This window comes from Xyrauchen texanus, chromosome 39 (assembly GCF_025860055.1).
Source record: "Xyrauchen texanus isolate HMW12.3.18 chromosome 39, RBS_HiC_50CHRs, whole genome shotgun sequence".
NCBI classification, from domain to species: domain Eukaryota; kingdom Metazoa; phylum Chordata; class Actinopteri; order Cypriniformes; family Catostomidae; genus Xyrauchen; species Xyrauchen texanus.
This window is the reverse complement of record NC_068314.1, coordinates 27476027-27501363: the sequence shown is the minus strand read 5'-3', so window position 1 is coordinate 27501363 and position 25337 is coordinate 27476027. Positions and strand designations below refer to the sequence as shown.

General features: G+C 35.8%; 2 protein-coding genes across 6 annotated transcripts in view; both read right to left on the bottom strand.

Annotated features, from left to right (window-relative positions):
* The window catches only part of LOC127632554 (death-inducer obliterator 1-like), a 29865-nt gene extending 19423 nt beyond the window's left edge, over positions 1–10442 (bottom strand). Inside the window, exons 1-3 of the mRNA XM_052111191.1 lie at positions 10426–10442; positions 9323–9537; positions 1244–1293 (exon numbers count right to left, since the gene is read on the bottom strand). The gene's annotated coding sequence lies outside the window, so the exon portion shown is untranslated. The remainder of the gene's footprint in view (positions 1–1243; positions 1294–9322; positions 9538–10425) is intronic.
* Positions 10443–17415: 6973 nt separating this feature from the next.
* Positions 17416–25337, bottom strand: part of LOC127632466 (protein kinase C-binding protein 1-like) — a 69843-nt gene continuing 61921 nt past the window's right edge. For all 5 annotated transcript variants that reach the window (XM_052111047.1, XM_052111044.1, XM_052111045.1 and 2 more), the window contains 2 exons: positions 23289–23528; positions 17416–21144 (listed from right to left, as the gene is read on the bottom strand). In XM_052111047.1, the coding sequence (XP_051967007.1) occupies positions 21008–21144; positions 23289–23528 (377 nt within the window). In that variant the 3' untranslated portion in view covers positions 17416–21007. The remainder of the gene's footprint in view (positions 21145–23288; positions 23529–25337) is intronic.

Genomic DNA, 25337 nt, shown 5'->3' with positions numbered 1-25337 from the left:
CTGTCATCTTTTTGCACTACTGTGTACTGGTCGGCACTGCACTGTCTCTCACTGCGCCCATTGTCCTGTTAATTTTTTGTAATTTATTGTACTGTCCCATACTTTTTTCACACGTTTACACGTGCACTTTATATAGGTATGTTATTTAGTCTGTATTGTCTCATGTGGTTCTGTGTTTGTTCCATGTTGTTTTATGTAGCACCATGGTCCTGGAGGAATGTTGTCTCATTTCACTGTGTACTGTACTAACTGTATAACGACATTTGAACGACAATAAAAACCACTTGACTTCAGTACATTCAGATAGATAGCTGACTTCATTTTATTGCCGCAAAACGTTGGTGAGCCTAGACCGGACCAATTGAAGCAACCCTAAATCACCCCCAGACGTCAAAGACATCACTACAGGAAGGACAGCTGATCGTCCTCGTAGTGGCAGACCACGAGTAACAACATCTGCACAGGATAGGTAGATCAGAATATCAAACCTGCGGGACAGGTACAGGAAGGCAACAACAACTGCCCGTGTTACACCAGGAATGCACAATCCCTCCATCAGTGCTCAGAGTGTACGCAATAGGCTGAGAGAGGCTGGACTGAGGGCTTGGATCGATTTGGAGGTGGAGTGTCCGTTATGGTCTGGGGCGGTGTCACAGCATCATCGGACTGAGCTTGTTGTCATTGCAGGCAATCTCACCGCTGTGTGTTACAGGGAAGACATCCTCCTCCCTCATGTGATACCCTTCCTGCAGTCTCATCCTGACATGTCCCTCCAGAATGACAATGCCACCAGCCATACTGCTCGTTCTGTGTGTGATTTCCTGCAAGACAGGAATGTCAGAGTTCTGCCATGGGCAGTGAATAGCTCGGATCTCAATCCCAGTGAGCACGTCTGGGACCTGTTGGATCAGAGGGTGAGGGCTTGGGCCATTCCCCCAGAAATGTCTGAGAACTTGCAAGTGCCTTGGTGGAAGAGTGGGGTAACATCTCACAGCAAGAACTGGCAAATCTGGTGCAGTCCATGAGGAGGAGATGCACTGCAGTACTTAATGCAGCTGGTGGCCACACCAGATACTGACTGTTACATAATAGACCGGCTCGGTCTATTATGCATTTTGCACTGCAGATTGTGTCGTAAGATTTGGTCACACTTATAAGTTAAAAGCTACTCAATAGCACCAGACAAACAGTAACTATTTTTAGTCTTGTAGTCTCAAAATAACAGAGTAGTGAAATGCTGTACCTGTTTACATCAGCGATGAAGACTGGAACTCTTCTTTTAGTGATACATGTCTAAAAACAAAACAAAAAAATAATGAGTAAGAATAGTAACTAAAGCTTAGACCTCTGACAGCGTGAACTGTATGTTCAGAACCATACAGGGAACTATAAATGACCGTAACATTTTAGCACTTATACAACTGAATGTAAACTCCATGTTACTGTATCATTGAATATTGCCGGTAGGACAAGAATGAGGATTACATTTATTTATTTGAAAAAGAGATTATGTAAAGACTGCATTCAGTTTATGATGTTATTACAACTATTGACCAGAAGAGGTTGCTTGTTCTTAGCAGACCTGCTGATCACTGTAGGATTCCAGCATGCAACATCTTACACTTGCTCATCATTTATAAAAGGTAAATTGAGCTAAATTTTACCTCAGCCTGTCAGCACTATTGTTAATGTACGCAGTTGGAACCCATGTCTTTTGTTTGCCTAGATACAAAATCTGTCATTAAAGATTTCCATTTTATTCACAAATACACCATTGATCGAGTGATCAAAGAGGCGTACAGTATAAGATACATACACCAGAGCTGATCTCCTTAAAGATGTAAAGGGTAAACAATATACAAGGGTAAAAGGCATCATTTTTACGAAATCCGTGACAGTGCAGGAATCTCCAAAGATATCTAATGCGGTTTCACTCGTGCTTGTGAAAAATGTAAGTTGTTATATGAGGGAGAAACTTTAAGAAATGTGCAATTGAGATGCCTGACTGACTGTTGAAAAGTCTTGTGAATAGAGAGAATGTCCTCTGACACACAGGACTGTTCGGTAAGGGCATGTATGTTGTGGAGCTGAAATGTTTTGTATTAATGCATTGAAATGCTATGTTCTTGTATCCAGTATTGTTACTGATGATAATATTGATATTTTAACTAAAATCTATAAGCCGTTTTATGAGGTGGGGTTGAAAATGTTGTCTGTTCATGTGTGTGTTTGTCTGTTGCAAACATAGACAACGCAAATGAGAAATTTTTCTTGAAAAAATCTGAAGTATATTGCTTGTCAAATGAACATCAATTTGTACATGTAAATGGTATGTTTCATAAAAAACCCAAGATGCAAAATAATAATATATATTTTTTTATAAATATTGTTAAATACAATTTTAAAATAGGTAACAAAATCTTTAAAAGATCTTTGTATTAGTAGTGCATACTGTAGATTACCCACAATAATGAGGAAATTGAGTAAAGGGGTGAACATAGTAAGATAGTATTTTAACATAGTATTTGAATCCTGCCCCTTGGTAGAAAGGAGAAATAAATTCTCATTCTTATTTCCCACCTCCTCCTTGCCCACCTTTACCTTTTACAGTGATGTCTGAAGTGAACATAAACAGCAGAGAATAAAGCAGATTTGTATTAAAAATGTCAGGCCTGTACGTGTAAATGTAAGCTAATAGACCTGCTGCTGTCTAGTTTGTCATTCCAATAATAATCAAACCACCATAACAAGAAAACGAGAAAACCACAGTCTGCTCTCAACTAATGCTCGACCGATTTATCGGTCGTCCGATATTAGCCTTTTACAGATATATCGGTATTGGCGTATATGTTTACCAATATGATCAGAAATGAAAACTTTTTTTCATAACAAATAATGCAGAAAACAATGCTTTAGAATTGGTGTCATAACGTAGTTTGTCCTGCAGAGCATTCTCCGACTCCATTGTTTACAGAGCCGAGCTGATGGTGGCTCTCCAGACCGTGCAGAGTTAAGCGGTGTCTTCGCGGTAATTTGCAAACTAGTTTGTGAAATACATACCGGAAGTTAATAAACAATGACCCCATCATGTTCCATTTACAATATAACTAATATAACGTTAATCCTGAACCTGACAACCATGTCACTCATGTTTCTCACATCTGTTTGCTATGTTAGCAAGCTACAGTTTCTCAGAGCATCTTTTTGGAGCTAAGCAGATAATGGTGCGGTGGTGGATTGTTTCGGTTGAGAGTTTGAGATTTCACGCTACGTTGTTACCTAGTTGGTGAGAAGCAATGCTGGAAAGTAAATAAAGTCTATCTTTTGCTCTCCGTGACAAGCTTATAGCTAACCACGTAGCTACTTTCATACCTTGTCAGCTAAGTGGAATCTAATATGTAAACATGTATTCACCGAACTGTTTTGTTTAGGATTCGCAGTTTGGTACCCATTCAACCGAACAATTCCAGTCGTTGCACTTACAAAATGAAATATTTAAAAGTCTGGTTTTCAACCGTTGAGAGTTTCCCCTGAACTTGTAACTTGCAAAATGTGGTGTAAAACTGCCACCGCTGATTATCTCTTGACTCGGCAGGTGTAAATGCTTCTTGTTTTACAACCTGCCCCTAATTGACTAGCAGTACTACTTGTGCTTATTTAGCTATTTATTTTAATTTATTCTTTATTTAAATGTTCAACAACTGACAATGTACATACAGTACTGATGAACTCTATAATCAGCATCGGTCTAAAAATATCCCATATCTTGACTGAGTAACTTAAAAAAATATGAATGTATTATATTCATACAATAAAGACCAGAAGTAGTTTTATGTTGCATTTCATTCTGAATGTTTCCTTGAATGCTTGATAGCCTACAGCTGTTAAAAACTTTTGAAGTGGATAAAAAAAATAAAGCACAATTTTCTTAATTTGTTTTATCTTTCTATTCGTTGCTATTTGTTATTATTTTATTACTGACTGTTTACTAGTCTTGAATAATTACTTAACTTGAAACCATTCTTCCATAATAACTTTGTGGGTTCCAAAAAAAAAAAAACACTGGTTTCTTTTTTACTGAAGACTTGAATTACAGTTATTTTTGATGCCTCATTATCCAGTATACTAGTTAATAAAGTGTTTCTAATAAGCTATATATTGAAATAATGTGTAGTCAGAAGTTTGTGCTTCTTTACATATTAAAGAGTACTCCCAAATAGTTCCACACAATAATGTAAAGAAATGCTAAACTAATAACGCAAAAAAACAACACTGGTATTGACTTGGGACTGGCCGATACTGATCTTTCCAATATCAGAATCGGAAGACAAAAAGTGGTATCTGGGCATACCCACTTAAAATGTCCTTTTTTTCTCTTCGACCAAGCAACATTTTTTACTTCGACATGTGAATGACCAATTTACTTGTCCGGGGGAAAAGCTTTTAGTTTATTGCCGAGCCCTGCTTAAGGCCAAATTATACTTTGTTTGTCCACATTGCAGATTAGAACGGGCACAGTAGAGTATGTATGGGTGTAAATCGTCCGTTTCATCACGATACAATCTTATATCGATTCTCTTAACCTGTGATGCGATATTTGCAGATACTTCAAAGTCTGCTGCAATATGATTTTGCTTTCATTCAGGGCCCTGCGATCGATATTATGTGCATATTTTACACAATCAGTAAAAAAATAAATTTTGCCCTCAAATGCAACCAAGTTCCAATTTGAATATTTTATTGAGCTCTCTGAAAAGTGCAAATGTAATATCCACATTGGGACATCCACAACAAAAAGTACTTCAGATGTTGAAAAATAATTATACAAATAATATAAAAAATAAAGTTGCACTCAAGTCATCATCAATCGTTTGATTACAGATTATTTTTCAGTTTAATCCAATTCCAAGTACTTACATACCCATGATTTGTTTCCAACTATCTGTGGTTTTCTTTGCAATAACTTCCACAGTTGTAATGAAAAATTCTGATGCAGTTAACTGGGATAAATGTTAGTAAGTGTGTTGATGTGTTAAGTCTTATAACTGATGCTAGTGCTGATCAGGTGATTTCTCTTTCCCTCATTAGTGCTGTTCAGAATGTTGTCAAGGCATTTCACATGATGGTTAAACTTCTCCATGGTACTTTAAAATAGCAAAATCTCATGTAAAATTAAAATAGGTCACATTTTAAGGAGTGCCCGGTTGATGCACTCTTAAGGATCCTGTCAATGGAGCTTGCATTTCGCGAGAAGCCCGGTTGACGTGCTCACACCGCGTAGAAAGCAGAGCACAATTTTGCTTCAAAGACGTACATCCCTGTTCCACATGAAAAGCATATTTAGCACTCAGAAAATAAAATGTAATAAGGTTGCTTCATCACCTGCTGGAAATGCGTAAGGATGTGACTGACATGAGTATTAAAATAAAGGTACATCTTAAATGGTATGTGATGGCTCGCGACTTATTGAATCATAATATGTGTCAATGTGTGTTTTTATTGTGTAGAAAATGTAACAATACGCAGCTTTATTAATAAGAGAGTTTGATTTGAGGGAGTTAAAGATTGATTAGTGATATAAATATGGATTTAAGTGAACAGAAAGGTGAGAGAGGGTAGTCTTTGCCCTATTATACACTGCAACAAAACATGTTAGTTGTTTTTTTCCAACATAAATATCTAAAACTCCTTTAAAACAATGTACATTTTCTTTACCAGCCATACTGCTGAAGAAAAATTGTTATCTGAGAATGCTGAATATAATATAAAAATACAAATATTTTAAAATATCTAAAAATCCTTTAAAAAGATACATTCACCTGAGAAGCAGCATATAAGATATTTTGACTTGCTTTTAGAGAACAGATCTTGAATATAATTATATTTTGTCTTCACTGCACTAGCAGAAGTACTAGCAACTGAAAAAATACACTTATATACTACACTTAAATACTTTATAAAATAAAAACACACTTTTATTTTATTTAATGTGTTTTTGAACATTAAAGCATGTAAACCTATTCTAGTAGACCCCCGAAATTTTGAACCTGTAAATGAACATAATATGGGCTCTTTAAAACCCGTAATTCAGGGAAAACATGGAATTTGAAAAAAAATTTAATGGATTTCAAATGGCCCTAAATTTAACAGCAGCTGATATGATTATATGTACACAATTTCTAAAGTGAAACAAACACAAGGTTTTTTGGGGGGTTTTCGTTCTCAAGTTTTTTTATTTTATTTTCAAGCTCATACAAATGAGTAAAGATTGCAAAAATCTTGAAATGAAAAAATTATAGAAAACAGAAATTGTTGAGTATCCAATTACAAATCTATTGGTAGATTTTAGAAAGGACACAAGGTAAAGTAAGCCTAACAGAAATGCTAATCAGAAAACATGGTTTCACCGTGCTAATAATAGGCCTGGCCGATATATTCGGTCAATCACTAGAGCATACATTGAATGTGTTCATATTTGCTTGCAGTCAAAAGAATATACTTTAAAAGGCTGAGTGCTAAACCGTGTGAAACAACCAAAAACATGGAAAAGAAAAGTTTCCCCAAGATTTTAGCCTTCTGTAAGTCAGTCGGAGTTCAACTGAATGAGACAGAAAAGTGCCATTAATAAAAGTGACTACGTTGGACACCAGAGAGCGTCTTATTTCAAGAACGTGGCGTTCCCATTTACATGCACTGTTTTAAGCGATGTACTCTTCACTCCTGTATAGGCTACATTTACTCAGTCAGTAAACAACTTAACCCCCACAGTGAAATAATTTGACCCGCAATATTTATTGCACATTTAATTTTTTATACTGGTCGTCTTAAATCATCTACCAAGTCAATTACTACACAAAATTAATATTACATTTTAGGGGAGGGAAATATACTGGTAGACATGATAAACAGCTAGAAATTTGCATACATTTGGATTATTGTCTCCATGGCAGTAGTGCAAATTTGCCACACGAGAAATGTGTACAGCACATAACACCTAAACATTACACACTCTGTTGGATAAATTGAGGGAGACAGAGCAACTGCTCGTTCCTCACATTCATTTGAATGAGAAGATGCGAGGAGAATATGAAGGAAAAAGTGCCCTCCGTGTTGTGGAATTGGTTTGGCTTTAGAAAACGTGATACCGCGCAGAAAACAGCGATGCAAGGTTTGTATATTGTGTATGTCGATATATCCATTTGCGCGTATATATCAGTGGTCATGGCTTCATGTGAGACTGATAGAAATAATGAAATGCAGTTTTTCACTGACAGCTGCACGTCATTGAATGAAAAGCCTGTCTAGAACACAGGGAAAAATTTACACCGAATACGCTTCAGCGGAATTTCATTCAGCCACCATCAAAGCAAATTCAATGACATTTATCCCGTGCTCCAAACATGCCTCCCATCCAAGTGGGAGGGTTGTGTTAGTGTTGCACGGATGCGCAATCTAAAACACTCAAGTGTACACAAGTCTTGAAGTCATCCCAGTCCTTTTCATATGTGCTCCTGTGACAGAAAAAGTGCAGATCACACCCGTTACTCATTCTGCTTTTCTAGATGTCAAGTGGGTTTTAAAAATACACATCAAAACCCTCTCTAAAATTCTGTTCGAATGATGTTTGATATCAGGAAACAAACCAGGCCATATTTTCCTTCAGATAATTTATAGAGATTACTAAAAACACAAAGAGCCTAATTAAGTGTTTTATTTTTTATTTATCATTTTTGTTATTTATATATTATATTACTTTTTACATTGCTTTGAGAAGATGTTATGTTTCTTGAGGAACGTTATAACAATAATCATAATAAGAACAATAACAACAACAATCTGCCGAAAAGAAAATTGGTGACTGAAAGGTGGCATTTAGTTTGTCAAGTTCAAAATAGAGAGAAAATTATATAAGATAAAGTTTTCATGTATAAAGTATATAATTCACTGACGGGATTACTCTATTACACACTGCGACATGAATTAATATACAATACAATTTTATTGATTTTTAGAAAAATATTACTCATATCGTGATATAGGATTTTGGTCATATTGCCCAACCCTATTACATCAAAAGGAAAGATAAGGAAATGGTAACTAATAAATCAACAAAATCTTTACATTACAAACAGTGTTCAAGGCCCTGTTACTAAATTTGTCAATGGGCGTGGGGTTCATAAATCACGCTTGTTTGATGAAATTAAAATAATCCATACATCACAGGCCTTGTTCAGTATTTATTTCAGTATTCCTACTGATAACTATGGTCCTCATCCTGCATGCTACACTAATTTGTCTAATCAAACTTTTTAAGATAAAACGTGAGGAGAGCAATGGAATGGCCGTCCTCATCAAGTGTAATAGTAACACGTTTACACCAACAAAACTGACACGTCCAATTCACACAACTAACCTCTGTTAAATAAACACGAAACGCTACAGAAACTGAGATAAACAGTCACTTGGCTTTAAACATGGAGTCACACATTGGCATCAACTAATCGTTAGCGCGCGACCTCCATTTCAAATAGTGCGCAGTCTCTTACAAAAGAGACCTTTATATTCGAGCGGATTAAAACATTAGGCTTTTATGTGGTGTAAGAAGGTTTCATACTGAATAAAACATTTCCTAGAGCTCAATTTACAGTATATAGCGAGATTATTAAATGTTTAACGGGTGGGTTTTCGGAGCATGCCCGGCACACACAGTTTTTCTCATTTATACTGTGAAATTAACTTAGTTAGAAGTGCTTCATTAACATTACGACTTATAACTATAACTATAATTAGACTTAAATAAAAGCGACAAAAACAATGATCATGACGTCAGGTGTAAAACCAGAGGACCGGCGCATATACCCACTTCGACACAGCACAAATCAAAACTTTAGTGGCGTAACAATATCCAACAAGAATCACATTTAAAGGGCAGAAATCAACACAGTCAGACGGTGAACAAACTGTATTTAGTCTATGGAATAGTGGACAATCAGCTGGTAATAAAAGTCGCAGTGATTTCAGAGACATGCATACACATTTCATATATGTATAACAATGTTTTCAGCTGCACATCAAAACATATATGTATTCTGATTTCATTTGAGGTCGGAACCTCTACTTTTAAATCGTCTGCCCCGGGTTGTTGGGCTCCACATAATCTTTCCTTAGAAAGAATATGGAGGCTCGTGGCGCCATTACTGAAGCGCGAGTTTAACTGCTGTAAATCTGACAAACGGTGTGTGCATAAATATCCATCTCTGCATTTATTCCGCTCGTATGAACGATTAAATAACATGCATTACTACTGGAAATGCATACTCACTTGATAGCATTTATATTGCGCAGCCTACGCTCTGGCCTCCATTTTCTTGTCTTGATGATGGTGGCGAATGCAGATTAGATACCTTGGCATGAAGCAAAGCACATTCGCTCCACAGGAGAAGGTGTGTTCAAAGTCAAGCACAGCGCCACGGTGGCGTGGAGGAGAAAATGCACCATTGATATTTGCCATGCAGCGTAACCAGTCATTAGAGCCACCTGCAGAGACGGAGAGCCATACATTACAGCAGTCTCAGTCCGGAGGTTAAAGGGTAACTAAACACCTGCTCAGAGTCTGACTCCACCCACTAGAAATAGTTGAAAATGCAGGAAAAGTGGGCAGACCCCGGCGGGGATAGAGGGAACAAACCGAGTGCGGGGGGCACCTGAGACTCGTAGTGACGGATTAATTGACAGCTGCTGTCAGACTCTATGTTATTATTATTCCTCACACGGTCGCAAGACGACATGTACATGAATATGGCGTGGTGAGCTGGAACCTGTTTACGTCAGCTGTCACCGCTTACGTCACGAAGTACCGCAACAGCCAATAGGAAAATTCAACTGCAGTAGCCACCGTTCAACCTGAAGAGGGCAGCACTCAGACGTTTTTACACCATATATTGTAGAATTAAAACACTTTATACACAAATGTCAAACAAATTACTTGAATCAATGACCAGTACTAATAAAGCCCCATGCTTACAGATCATTAACTAAAAAAAGTTGGTTTAGGGTTTAGTTACCCTTTAAGGCACTGCGGTCAAGCCAGCCGCCACGTTGAAATGAGCGGTCAAACTAACCGCCCCTATATTTCGTTGTGCGCGTATACACTGGCTACTGCGGTATGACCGTCAGAACTAAAAACCGGTTAAATTCCTGCGAAGGCAATTTCACATTCATTCATTTATTCTTTCTGTCTGTCTGTCAGAAAGAAAGAAAGAAAAGAAAGAAAGACTTTAGCACACCTCACAACCTGTCACTGCATGATATATTGAATTCCAAAATAAGAGCCCCCCCCCCCCAAAACTCATATCAAAACTTTTTTGTCCATACATTCAGAAAATCATAAAAATAAAAGTCCTAGCTTCCACAGACCAATTTCACCTCAGATGGAGAGGACACCTTCTCAAGGTGTCAACTACAATGTTTCAGGACATTCTGATGTTGTATTCCAAAATAAGAGCCCCCCCAAATCTCGAATATTAGATGTTTTGTTTACACATTCAGAAAATCATAAAAATAAAAGTCCTTGCTTCCACAGACCAATTTCACCTCAGGTGGAGAGGACACCTTCTCAGGTGTCAACACTTAGGTAAAGTTGGTTTTATATTCGCACATTCGCACATTCGCGTTAAAGAACTTTTTCAATTAAATAGTCAATAAAGCTATTTTTTTTTTTTTCAGATTCGAAGCAGCTACATGATATTGACAACAAAGGTTGTGAACTACAACATTTTTTACAATCGATCAAAATGGGCAAGTATATTTTTAAGCATGTACTTTAGAGATGAATATTCAATGTGTGTCGTAACCAAGATAGGGACCGTCTAAAAAGTTCATATTGTTTTTCATCGTGTGCAAACAGACAACTACATTTTAGCCAACTGCAGATGTAGCCTACTGGCAAATATCTCTCACATTATGTGTTCTGATGCTATAGAATGTCCTTTAGCAACAAAACCTGCATTATAATGATGGTGTTTAAAAATGTGTTTATGAAATAATAATGAATTAATCTGTACATGAACTGTAATTTGGTAACAATCCAGACTGTAAAAAGGAAAATCATGTTTAATCTCCTGAACATAGTTAATTGCTTCATTTTACAACCGTTTATATTTATTTATTTATTTGAGAAAAAAAAATGAAAAAGAAGTGTGTAAGTGTGGTGGTTTTAATAATGGCATATGATTTATTTCAAAAGGTTTTGAAAAGCATCGAGACGACTGCTACAAAGCAAGTTGGATCATCTTGTCTGGACTCTACAGAACATACTACAGCCCATGTCTTGCTGTTTTATTCACCTCTGTTTTTCTGTTTTTATCTGTGATAAAGAGTGTGTAACAGTGTTCTCCAGGTGTTGAATAAAAAGAATGGCTAAACTCTATTTTATGTTTTCCTGTTGTATGACATCTGTGTTTAACATGGAACTTTAACAATAACACAATTCATGTACATTGATTGATGTTTACAGTCCTGCAGAAATATTACTGTCCGTGGTACTGAATGTCATACATTATCCTGTATTCCAGAATCCACTTCTTCAGGACTTCATAACAAAAACTTAACTTGAATCATTACAATAAGGGTGTTGCTTATTTATAACGTTGAAAATATGATTAATCTAAAGTATCTGAATTTCTTTAATCAATGAAAGAAATGTGTTGTACAAGGAACAGCAGTTATAATACATACTTTTACCTAATACATTGATCAAAGTTAATTGAGTAGAGTGATCACTAGGAACATGCTATAACCTCTGGAACATGAAAAAAGGTGAAAATAGAATAATTTCTTCAGAATAATATGATTGTAATATACTTACAGTAAGGTAGGTATTGGCAGTATTCAACATGTAGTAAGTCAGTCTGATCACTAGGAAAGCACTACAACCATTGGAATATAAATATAAAAAAAACACTATAGGGGAATTACAGTTTATTACATAAACATATGTAATAAACACATGTAATAATGTTTATTACATAAATATATTTGATAATTGTACAGTAAGGGAGTTATTGTGAAAATTTCACCTGTAGTAAGTCAGTCTGATCACTAGGAAAGCACTACAGCCATTGGAACAGAAAAAAATTATTTGATAAATGTACTGTTTGGGGGGGTACAGTTGTAAGACACAGGACCAGATAATATGATGAAAGAAGACCAGGAGTCGTGAAATTCAATCAAATAAGTACAATTTTACTGAAGAATAGTTTGCAGTTAAATTGGTAGAGCCAGCGTCAAAAGTCACGAGGAGGTCGCAAGCCAACTCTACCTTACAAACAAATCTCACACAATTATACCTTTTCCAAGGACATGCATTACATAATCGTTTACTTCTGATTGGCTAAGACAACAAAGTCTAAACAATAATACATTTTTGATAGATAAGTGGGTATATCGCCGTTAATCAGAATATTTGTCGTCCATTTCCGAGATTTAAGTCCGTGGTGACCTTCTTCCAGGGTCCGAGAATGTTTTAGGCTATATCACAAAGTTCAGAACCTGCAAAGAATATCAAACGCACACACACACACACACACACACACACACACACACAGAACACTGACAAACAACAGTTCTCTTCGAGGCTGAAGAAGGCCTGAGCTCATTATCAGAAGAGCAGTCCACCTTAACAGGCTGATAAAACATTTCACTCCAGGAAAGCAGGAACGATAATATGCCCCTTTACTCCACTCCCTAAAGAAATACACATGAGATGTTCACTTAATGAAAATAAGGTGAAATTATGTATAAATTGACCCTCAAACTTATACAAGTCAACTAAGACAGATATATAGATGCAGATATTGTTGTGAAATATGCAATTATTCTATTCTAATCATGGCTTCTGGTATATGAAGTATTTATGGGTCATAGTAAACCACAATTGTAACTAATAAAAAGTGGTTTTATAATGAAAGGTACCATAAGTAGTTGTTAAACAATTTATTAAGAATGTGTTTACTGTAAAACACTTGTATTAATAATCATTGTAACCATATATTGAGAAAATAGTTTATTAAGAAAAACACCTCAACTTGTTTTATAAAGATTTTTATTATGAAAATGGTTTATAAAGAAAAACATACCACACTGAATGTTGTAAGCATTTATTAAGCAGATGATGGTGGCAGAGTAGAGAGGAATTGAAAATGTATTAGAAAGAGCTTTGCAAAAGAAAGGAGAAAAATGCCATCATTACCGTCTATGTGTTATGGATCGAGATACAGAAGATACAGCGATGATGGAAAGGTCCAGAAAAAGAGGACAAAGAGACAAAGAGTTTTATATGCAAAAGTCCTAAGGGGTCTTCCAGAAATAATGACAGTTCAAGATTTTATGTTTGACCAATTGGCTGTAAAAAACTGAATGTATGCAGAGGGAGTTTCCAGGAGGGGATTTCTGAACATGTCAAAAAGTTGATGGACTATAAAAAGGACTGTAAAGGAATGTCCAGCCAGAGGCAGATTCACCAAGGACGTCTCCGGTGTTATGATACCTTGCCATTGCACCTCATGAAGTTAAAAGCTTATAAATTATTTGGTTTTGATTTACTTACAATATATATATAATATATATGCAATACATGAGTACAGAGTCTCTCTCGCCGCTCTCTGAATCCCAAGACAATTATCATCAAAAGGCCCCTTGCATGTGAACACAACCCAAGGGCACACACTGGAATGCACCTAAAAGAAAATGAATACAGAAATGATTAGGATATTGATTGTTGAATTTTTAATAAGAATAAAGTAATCATTCAAAAGGATATATATAAAAAGGATATATATATATATATATATATATATATATATATATATATATATATATATATATATATATATATATATATATATATATAATTAAATTGAAGAGACAGGGGATTCTGACCCCAACCCTTCAGTACGTACAGTAAGGGAGTTATTGTCAAAATTCCACCTGTAGTAAGTCAGTATGGTCAATAGGAAAGCACTACAGCCTTTGGAACAGGAAAAAATACTTTAGGGGAATTACTGTAATTTTTTCTATTAATATTTGTATACTGAACGTACAGTAAGGGAGGTACTGTCAAAATTCCACCTGTAGTAAGTCAGTCTGGTCAGTAGGAACATACTACAACCTTTGGAACATGAAAAAATCCCTTTGGTGAATTACTGTAACTTTAACATAAAACATTTTTGCGTACTGTATGTACAATAGCCTACACAAAAGTACACTAAAGCAGTCTAGGTGAATACGCAGCAAATATCAAACCTGAAACTATTTTTACCCTGGTTGGGTTTTTTTTTTAAACTTGACTATGTTCATGGTGCTGTCCACGTAGGCTATGTGGTCCTGAAGGTCCTACATGATCAAGTCTGCAACTTGGGTAAAGTTGCTTTTTATATTCGCTTCGCATATTTGCGGAGTTCCGCGTTCAATATCTCGTGAGCTGAATATTGTTACTACACAAATAACATTGTTTTAATATTTTAATCTCCTCAAAACTAGCTTTCCTTCGGGTTTGCACTTTGCAGATGGTCCCTTCTTAGCAGCCTGAGCATAGAGATCAATGTATTTTGTACAGTGCGACGGAAAGATCGTTTTGAGGAAATTTATGTTGTAGCTTCTGGTGTTTTATCTGTAGTTATATGTGATAGGTGTTGTGTGTAGCAACAACGTTTAGTTCACGAGTTACTGAACGCGGAAGTCCGCGAATGTGCAATATAAAACCAACTTTACCTAAGTGGTGTCAACTACAATGTTTCAGGACATTCTGATATTGAATTTCACATTTAAATTTTTTTTATTTAAATGTTATTTACAAATTATTTAAAACTCTTAACACTTTTTTATAGTGAATATGTGAACACTTCTTTAAATGGACAGAATGTAATTAACAATATTATTTTACCAAAAAAAAAAAAAAAAAGACAATAGCATAATTTAAATAAAAAGATAAATAACATAAATGTAGTAATTCTGTTAACTCGACAGATTTAACAGCACAAAATGCAGTCCCAATTATTGACTCTGGGTTTTTAGCTTGTTTGCTGTATACCTTTACACGCAGCAGCTTTTAGGCATTTTTCTGTCTTTTGTTATATGCCATAAATGACAAGGAGGCAGCCTCTCGCAATGCAAAGTCAATGGAGACGGTCTAAGCCGTAGACCAGACGGTAACAACTTAAAAGTCTGAGTTAAGGGGGTGAGCAAATTCTGAGAGGATGGCCTTTGCTTTTTGCCTTAATGGCCCATTCTAGCACACTCGAGGCCACCTATAAAAAACCATAAATGTAATAATGCTAACACTACATTACCTAAACTAGGTTAAAGTGTTAGTAGAAAAATATTAACCACAACAGCAACTACAAGCAATTTGAACATAAATAACTTAAGTTTTTCCATTTCATGCAACGTTCTTTTATACTTCTACTTTACTATATTACAGGGGCAAATATTGTACTTTTTACTCCACTATATTTGTCTGGCATCTATAGTTACTAGTTACTTTTCGGGTTAAAATTGTTCAGAAACCTATGATGATCTCATTGAATATGATGCATTTCTGTAGATTAAACTACCCAACAGTATAAAATTAGTTAAAATTAGCTCAACCTTAAACAACTACTGCAGTAAAACGATACATTTATGCAGCAGTGATATTAATCCAAAAATATAATATAGGCTATAATAGTAACACACTGTCAGCGTATTTTTTTTTGATTCTTTAAGTGCATTTAGCTGATAATACTTTACTAAGTTTTTGAATACAGGAATTTACTTAAAGTGGAGTATTTTAATAGTGCGCTATTAGTATTTTACTTAAGTAAATAAACACTCCTCTCCTGACTGCTGCCATCTACTCTCGTCTTCTTTCAAGGCCTGCTTCAACTGCGGCCGCCTCGCTCTCTCGAGACCATTTTTGTCATCGTCACCATGACATCACAGCAACTCCGACAGATTTCTAACCGGTATGCACCTGCTGCTGATCACTCATGATCGGCTCTGCACAGAGCTTGCTCATCTCAAACGAGCTAGCTTTTTCCGAGCTGTGCAGGATGGGAAATGACTTGCTGACAACACAGCTTAATCCTCATTGGCTTAAACAACCGTGATGTTTCGTTATCTTCTAAAATGTTTGATTGATCTGTAATATAATGTTTTTGTGTGTATAAAGTATCTGTGAATATTCCCAACACTCTGACTCTTTGAATGGTATATGTGAATTTTATTGTATTTTTGAAATATCTCAAATATGTGTCTTTATTAAACTAAAAATGAACTGAAAGACATGTCTTATTGGTGAAATTAAATTACAGGTAAATTGAGTGTCTTTCATCATATTTATTTCATCATATTTATTAAGAGGAGGCCGCCACAACGCACCCCAAACATCAATAGGGGAAGCAAGAGGGATCTCGCCTAGGGTGCCAGAATTGTCTGAAACAACCCTTAGTGCATGAACGTGAATCTGCCTTTGATCTCTAAGGTGTTTGATCCACTACGAGATGTGAGAACTGTCCAGCTTGATAGCACGTATTTCACTCCTCCCCTGACTGCAGCGTTTACTCTCGTCTGCTTTCAAAATGAGGTGTTTGGCATCTCAAACGAGCCTCTTGTGTAGCCACTCAAAAGCATCTTCGAGGAGTGCAAAAAGAATAACTATATACATTATATATAGTTATATATATATATATATAACGATATATTTGCTGGCAGTTTGGAGCTCCCGCTCCTTTTTGGAGCTGTTCCTGCAGCTGTAGCCTTCTCCAATATGGTCAGCCAATCACCTTTTAGATGTAGACATCGCCTGTCAGAATGCGCACGCATATTAGATGGACCAGCCTGAAAAACAGGCATTTTTAGTGTGATCTAAGCTAAAGAAGCACAATTTATGATAACATTGTTATCAGATTTTACTGCCGATTCGAAATATGTTCTTTGATTTGAATCTTGAACAGTCGTTTTGGAGATTTCAGTCTTTTCCAATTCACATAGACAGGAACTGAACTTTAATCCCACATGTATCCATAAAAAATAGCTGCCTAAGAGCTTTCCCAAGATAGCTACTGAGTAGACTGCCTTGTCTTAAAAGGGACTTTGGTTTAAATAAATAAATAATATATACTGTAGTTACAAGAAAATTGGTATTGCACTGTATTTTGCATGAGAAATTGAATGCTAAATTCTGTGATCGATGCATAGGAAGTCATTTTAACAAAAGTGTACAGCAATAATAATATCAGAGAGGTCCACAAAAATATTATGCAAATTCAATCAACCCATGGCAAAATAGCCCATAACTAAGGCATATGCAACATCCTATTTTCCCACAGATGTTTAAGAATGCAAATAATAGCACATTATAAGCCCTTAATGGTCCAAAATGTTTTATTTATTTTGCACTTTTGTATTGAAGTGGATCACTCATCAAAGTATGACTTCAATATGAAACATTTTCATCAGGTGTTCTCTTTAATTCACCTGCACCATACAAAAACTATTAAATTACAATTTAGACTACCAGATCTTTATTTATATACAATATGTAAACATCTATCTGTTCTCTAGATTGAAAGTTGCTCTTGACCACTCTCCTTTTCTGAATATGGTTTGGATTAGCATATTTGTGCAGTATTAACAGCATAACATAAATGAATTTTTCTGTCATGGTTCATAGAGTATATCTTATGAGCTCATAATCAAGAATTTGTTCTTCAAATGTTTAACTATATTATAGGTACAATTATAGCTAGCAAAACAAACAAATCCTTTCAAACAAATACTTGCTAAATCACCAGCCTTTGGTGTAAAGTTACAGTCCTTTACAAGGATATTAAACTGTGAACATATTTTGGAAAAAAAACAAACAAAAAAAAAAACAACAATGATATTTGGTCAAAAACAATATTTATATAAAATGCAATAAGGTCTGTATGTAAGGCCAAGAAGGAAACATACATTTCTCAGTACAAACAAATATGAACCTACATGAGGATATCATCTCATAGACAAAGATTCTTTGACACCATTAACATACGTAGGCTTGAAAGTCTTTTGTCATTCATCACTGGTAAGTCTAACTTTTAATTATAATGTAATCTTAAATAAAAGTAAAGCCCATGAGATCATAGTCTTGATGACACAATCCCAATTGGGACATCAACCATATAATGAAGGTGAACTGCAGATTAAACCAAAGGCGCAGGAAAATAAATTGAAGGCATTTAAGATATATTACAGAAAAAAACTCACATTTATCAGGCTGACCCTGCAAACAGTTTCAAACAACAAATCCCAATCTCCTCCTGTTTGCACGGCATCTAACAAGATAGCGAAGTAGTCTTAGTGTGTGAAAAAGTGTTTAAACTTGTACAATGTAGGTTAAGTACAAGATATGATGTAGCCTTCTAAATTTTATATTACCATCTTTTTTTTTATATAAATTAGCATAAATAAGGTATTCCAAGGAATACAGAATAGCTGTATACTCATACAGTTGTGGCCAAAAATATTGGCACCCTTGTAAATGAGCAAAGGTGGCTGTGAAAATAAATCTGCATTGTTTATCCTTTTGATCTTTCATTAAAAAAAATCCCAAAAACCTTTCATTGAAGGAAAACAATTGAAAGAGGGGAAATATCTCACTATTAAATAAATATTTTTCTCCAAAACACATTGGCCACAATTTTTGGCACCCCTAAAAATTCTTATGAGTAAAATATATCTGAAGTATATTCCCATTCATATTAAAAAAAATTTAGTGTGTGACTAGGAACATGAAATCGTTCAACCATGACCTCCTGTTTCACACGGGTATAAGCATGAGGTAACACACAGGCCTTTTAGGCTAAAGAATATATCTCTGATGTGTGGTAAGAGGTTGTTGAGATTCACAAAATGAGGAGTGACTATAAGAAAATAGTCAAAGCATTGAAAATGCCCATTTCCACCATCAGGGTAATAATTAACAAGTTCCCATCAACTGGGGACCATAAGAATCGGCCTGGAAAAGGACGTGTGTCTATATTGTCTCCACGCACAGTGAAGAGGATGGTTCAAGTGGCCAAAGAATCTCCAAGGATCACAGCTGGAGAACTGCAGAAATTAGTTTGGTCTTAGGGTCAGAAAGTAAAAAAAAAAAACATTATATATATATATATATATCAGATATCACCTACAACACCACAAAATGTTTGGGAGGGTTTCAAGAAAAAAAGCCTCAGCTCTCATCCAACAACATACTCAAGCTTCTTCAGTTTGCCATACACTACTGGAACTTCAAATGTGACTGGGTTCTATGGGCAGATGAAACAAAAAAAGAGCTTTTAGGCAGCAAACACCAGAGATGAAGAAGTTCCCAATGCCCACGGTTAAATGTGGTGATGGATGTTGTGGGGCTGTTTTATTGCCAGAGGTCCTGGACATCTTGTTCGGATACATGGCATCATGGACTCTATTAAATACCAAAATATACAAAATCTAAACCTGGCTGCCTCTGCCAGAAAGCTTACAATGGGACCTGGTTGGATCTTCCAGCATGACAATGATCCAAAACGAACATCAAAATCAACACAAAAATGGTTCACTGACAACAAAATCAAGGTTCTGCCATGGCCATCCCAGTCCCCTGACCTGAACCCCGTAGTAAATTTGTGGGGCGAACTGAAGAGGAGAGTCCACCAACATGGACCTCTAAATTTGAAGGATGACAGGTGTTCTCCAACCTCATTAGGCATTACAGGAGAAGACTCAAAGCTGTTATCTTGGCAAAGGGAGGTTGCAGAAAGTATTGAATAAAAGGGTGCCAATAATTATGGCCAATACGTTTTGGAGAAAATTATGTATTCAATAATGAGATATTTCCTGTTTGAATTGTTTTCCTTCAAATAAAGGATACAATTTTGTGTTTTTTTCTGAATGAAAGATCAAAAGGATAAACAATGCAGATTTGAATATTTTTGCCCACAACTGTCTTTAAACAGCTGTGTTACTCTTCTTTTATAAAAATACTACAAATAAAAAATAACCACATTATTTGATTGTTTTCGGAGCTAGAAATAAAAACAAAATAAATAAATTCTGAAAATGACATCTGGATTTTCTAGATCTGAATTCAGATCAGGAGTTCTTAACTTTAATACCTAGATAGTTTATAAAGAGTATTTTGCCAACACTAAAAAGATGAGCTCAGGTAAAGTTAAGCACCAAAGAGATTTGAAAGAAAAATAAATAAGGCTTTCTGTTTAGACTCAAACCCATCTGAGAACCAGACAAATCTCTTTCAAAACTAGACCTAGAAAATGTTTGGGTGATCTTTGTGTCTTAGTTTGAGAACATTCAGACATAAAGTCATTACAGCAAAAAACACAATCAGGTAAGACAAACATTAGTTTAAAAAAATTTAGTGAAGAATTTGACAACATCTATACATACCTACCAACATTGGATTGTGAAAAATTGGGAATTTTTGGGGGGGGGTTACATGATGTGCGAGGACTGGCAGCCGGCGGAGTTTCTGTTGGAAAGGAGACTACACAGACTACGTAATATGCTTATAGGGAGTGGCAGTTCCGGTCAGTAATACTACATTGAAGATTAATAATACATAGGAATTGACCATGTATTCAGATGGTCCCTTATCACATCCTTCACAGTTTTAACAATAAATGCTTTTTGAAAATCAAATCGCATCCCTTATTGACACATCATTTCATATTTAAATACGGGAGAATCCTGTATTTTACAGGACAGGTGGCAACCTAATATTTTCTCTTGAGCAAAGTGTGGATTCAAAAAATCGTGAGTTTATCGGGAGAAATTGTAAATCGGGGCACAGCTGGAGGAGCGTTGGAAAAACGAGAGAAGCCCGGTAAAATCGGGAATTTTGGCAGGTATGCATCTCTATAGCTCTACAAAAGTAAGTGATGTTTTGTCCATCTGAGCTAGGACATAGTGACATTGTCCATGGTTTAATTTAATTCACAGTTTTGTCCTTAGGTGCAACCGATACGATCTCTCTAGGTGAGTTGGGTCCATTGTTCGGCTGCACAGGAGCTTTGGGTGTAACGTCTGTGCTACCCTCAGTCTCTTGTTCTTGCTGTGATGATGTTGCTGGAATGCACAAAGTCATTATATCCATTTATTAAGACATATAACATTAGAGAAACGATATACTAGGAATATGTTCAACAGGGTTCCTACACTTCTTCACCAAAACATTTCCCTGCCTTTTTCTTTACCTTCCCAGTCGTTTGAATTAGGACTGCACCTAACGATTATTTTGATAATCGATTAATCTAATGATTTTGATATTAAATCTTGTTTTAAGATAAATCTGGCAAAATTGAGTGAACTTTAGACTCAAAACAAGAAAACAAATCTGCCATCTGCTACAGATATAAAATCTTATGCCAGTTTGCTCGTCAAGTAAATAAATCACGTTTTAAGAATATTTCGATGGTTTACAGGATAACAAAACAAAAATACTTGTCTTGAAAATAAATATTTGCAGTGAATATCTCATATGCTACTTCTCAGGCGAATGCACCATTTTTATTTTTTTAGATATTTACAAATATTTATATTTTTAATATTATATTCAACATTCTCAGATAACAGTTTTTACTTCTGCAGTATAGTTGCTAATGAAAATGTACTTTGTTTTAGTTTTAGATATTTATATTTGAAAACAAGCCAAAACAAAAAACAAATCAAAAACATATTTTGTTGCAGTGTATAATGGGGCGAAGACTAACTCACCTTTCTGTTCACTTCAATCCATATTTAACTCTCTCTTATTAATAAAGCTGCCCATTTTCTTCATGATCATAAACACACAGTGACGCATATATTATGATTCAATAAGTCGCGAGCCATCACATTATAATCTAGCTGCAGCAAACACCCCCCTGACAGAGTGGGATATTTGCGCAACTCATATAAGAGGTACCTACTGCGTAGAGAAAGGCCAGTTTCAGAGTTTGTAGTCATGTACATGATCTGCTTCCATATTATTTGAACTTTATTAAAGCTATAATGCATTCAATATAACTGAATTAATGATATAATGCCATAGTGTTTCCTTTAAAGATGCTCGACACGCAAGTTCTGCTTCAGCGGAGCAGCAGCTCCAGGTCCACTTATTCCACAACGAGAGTGCTTCTGTATTTACTTATTTTGTATTTTTGCATTATAATTCCCTCTTTGCAATCTACCTCACTTGAAGCTGTGAAAGTTTAAAGTGTATCTGTGAGCTGTGTAATTCTTCCTCTCCTCAGTAAGGCATGAGCTACAGTGCTGCTCTCGCATAGGGGCAGGTTTATGATTTCTGAGGCTCCAAGCATCCGTCCAAGCCGGGGCCCCATTTCAAAAATGTTTGGTTAAAAAATAACATAAAATTTATTTTAAATCATAATTTTAAATTTATCCTATCCACCATTGTAGTCAAGTACATTCAAAGATAATTAATGCATGTTTTCCGGTTTTTCCACAATACAGTGATAAAAAAAAAAAAGAAAATATTTACCTACATATTATTTTTACAAATATTTTATACTATACCTATATATATATTATAATTATTATTTTTTAAAAAATTATAAATTACAAACCTGAACCCTACTTAAACTCACCAGTCCCGACCCCAGCGGCTTCTTACGTGAACTGCTCTAAGAGTGCTGACAACAGCGTATTTGCGCATGTACCCTAAACATCATGTCATCCATCAAGCATTTTTTTGCTGAGCTTTCCTACCGGGGTGCAATGGATGAGTCTCATCTCGCTCCCTAGCTCACGTGAATCAGTATATTGTAAGCATGAATTTGGACACTTGCAAAAGTGCTGATCCACGGAACACTGGGACACTGATGTCGCACATTAAAATGCAGATGGGGTCAATCAACAACATCGCAGCATTAGAGTCGCTATCGTGCATTTTTTATTCACAAATAAGACAGCAAGTTTTACTCAGCACAAAAGAAATATTTTGCCAGTAAAATATTCTAGAGCAGAACATTACTAGAAAAAATTTATATTCATTATTTAAATTATCATTTAATTTTACATTTCCTTGATATTTCTAGGTTTGACTGTGGGGACCCTGGATCAAGTGTTACTGTTAATACAAAGATGTAAAGTGATTTTATTGTGATTATATTTCAGTGGGTGAGGATCGTAAATATCAAACCACAAAACCTAATATGCACTTATTACCAATTAATGCTCTGTAGGATTCTGAGCTCTGTACTAAGCCTTACCAGACTGTGTGCAGGATTTCATGTGTTCAGGCCAGTGTGCTTGTTGGCAGGGGTAATCACAGTAGCTGGTGTTCCAGCAGCAGTAGAAAATGGCCTCCTTTCTGCAGTTTGCACACCACTGCTTCTTTTTAGTTTCATCGACTGCCTGCTGTTTCTCCACCTCCATCTGCTTCTTGACCTCTGTCACGATTCGCTCTCGCTCCTGCTCTAGACTCTGTCTCATCTCTGCCATGGTTAGCTCTGAGTACACATTACATTGCACAAACATATTAATGAGAAACAAATCTAAGGTTAAGAGGGATTATGGATAAATCATGGCAGTAGATTTGCTGTTCCTATAAAACAAACATTCTTATTATAACAGGTGAAAAAACTCATATTTAAAGGTGTTCTCAGTAATATTCATGTTTATGTTGCAGCCTCACACAAACACAGAAGTTCCAAGTCATTGTAAAAATGTGTTATTCTTATTAATTTATTCTGTGAGTTAAAGAATCAAATAATAGGGGATTATCAAGATAAGTGAAGTGTAATATTCAGCTCATGAATGTGCACCCATGCACCATGTCAAATAAAAAGCATTTTTTCTTTAAGACTGATATGAGTCTTCACCTCATGTGAGTGTATATCATGTCATGTTGTTGGCTTGACCAAAGCCAACTTTACACTGCCAAGGTGGCAGAGAAGCTGCATTTAAACTGGCATTTAGATGCATTTACACAGACTGTTTAATTTACACAGAAATTACAATTGCATACATAATATGAGATTAATATTTTAAACAAAACTGTTTTATATAGAAATATGAAATTAATGAAAATATGAAATTATAAATTAAATATGAAACTATATTATGAAATATAAGATGTATCATAAAAATAAAAAATAAACATTTAAGGCTGTTCTGAGTTGGGTTACAGCAGGCCTAATTTAGACTGGCTTTTATGCTGCATTGTGTCTTTACATAGAATTTTAAGCAGGCACAGAGCAGGATTAACTTGGATGTGTAAAGATGCCTCAAGTCAACATACTATAATTCTACAATCTTTGTTTAGGGACTAAAATTTGCACTCTCACCTTAAACACTATCTCCTCCTAGAGCCTTCAATCTACATATACCAAACTCAGAGACCTTCAGAATGTTCTGGAATAGTGTGCCATGTCTTTTCTAATTGACCGATCTATGGATTTTACACAGCGGATGATGAAAAAAATAAATAAAAATCCCATAGACTTACATTGGCAGAATGCTTGTTAATTCAAACTCCAACTCTCAAAAATTCAAATGTAAACAAATCTACAAAAGGCCTTTAATCATCTGTCTGTATCCATCCATCTGTCCATGAAGGTCTGTCTGAATATTTATCTAGCTAGCTGGCTGTTTGTCTTACTGTAATGTCTGTATTAACAAGGGAAACATCAAACTTTTCATAACTACCATAAACATTCAGAATGTTTGACATGGCTGTCAAACCAGCATCAAAGATACAAGATCTTGATAAATATTTCCTATCTAGTTTAAAAAATTTTTTTTTACTTAAGTATATCTATTTCTTTCTGTTTAAAATTTCAGCAATTAGCAAAAAAATATTGAGTGCACCTTTAAATAAATATAATTATATTTGTTATTTTTTTGTTTACTTTTCTGCCAATATGGAATGCCCAATTCCCACTAATTCCTAGGTCCTCGTGGAGGCGCAGATACACAACTCAATCCGGGTGGCGGAGGACAAGTCTCAGTTGCCTCCGCTTCTGAGACGTCAATCCTTATCACGTGGCCTGTTGTGCATGACACCGTGGAGACTCTGCATGTGGAGGCTCATGCTACTCTCCACGATCCACACACAACTTAAGACACGCCCCATTGAGAGTGAGAACCACTAATCACGACCATGAGGAGGTTACCCCATGTGACTCTACCCTCCCTAGCAACCGGGCCAATTTAGTTGCTTAGGACACCTGGCTGGAGTCACTCATCACACCCTGGATTTGAACTCATGACTCCAGGGGCGTTAGTCAACGTCAATACTCGCTGAGCTACCCAGGCCC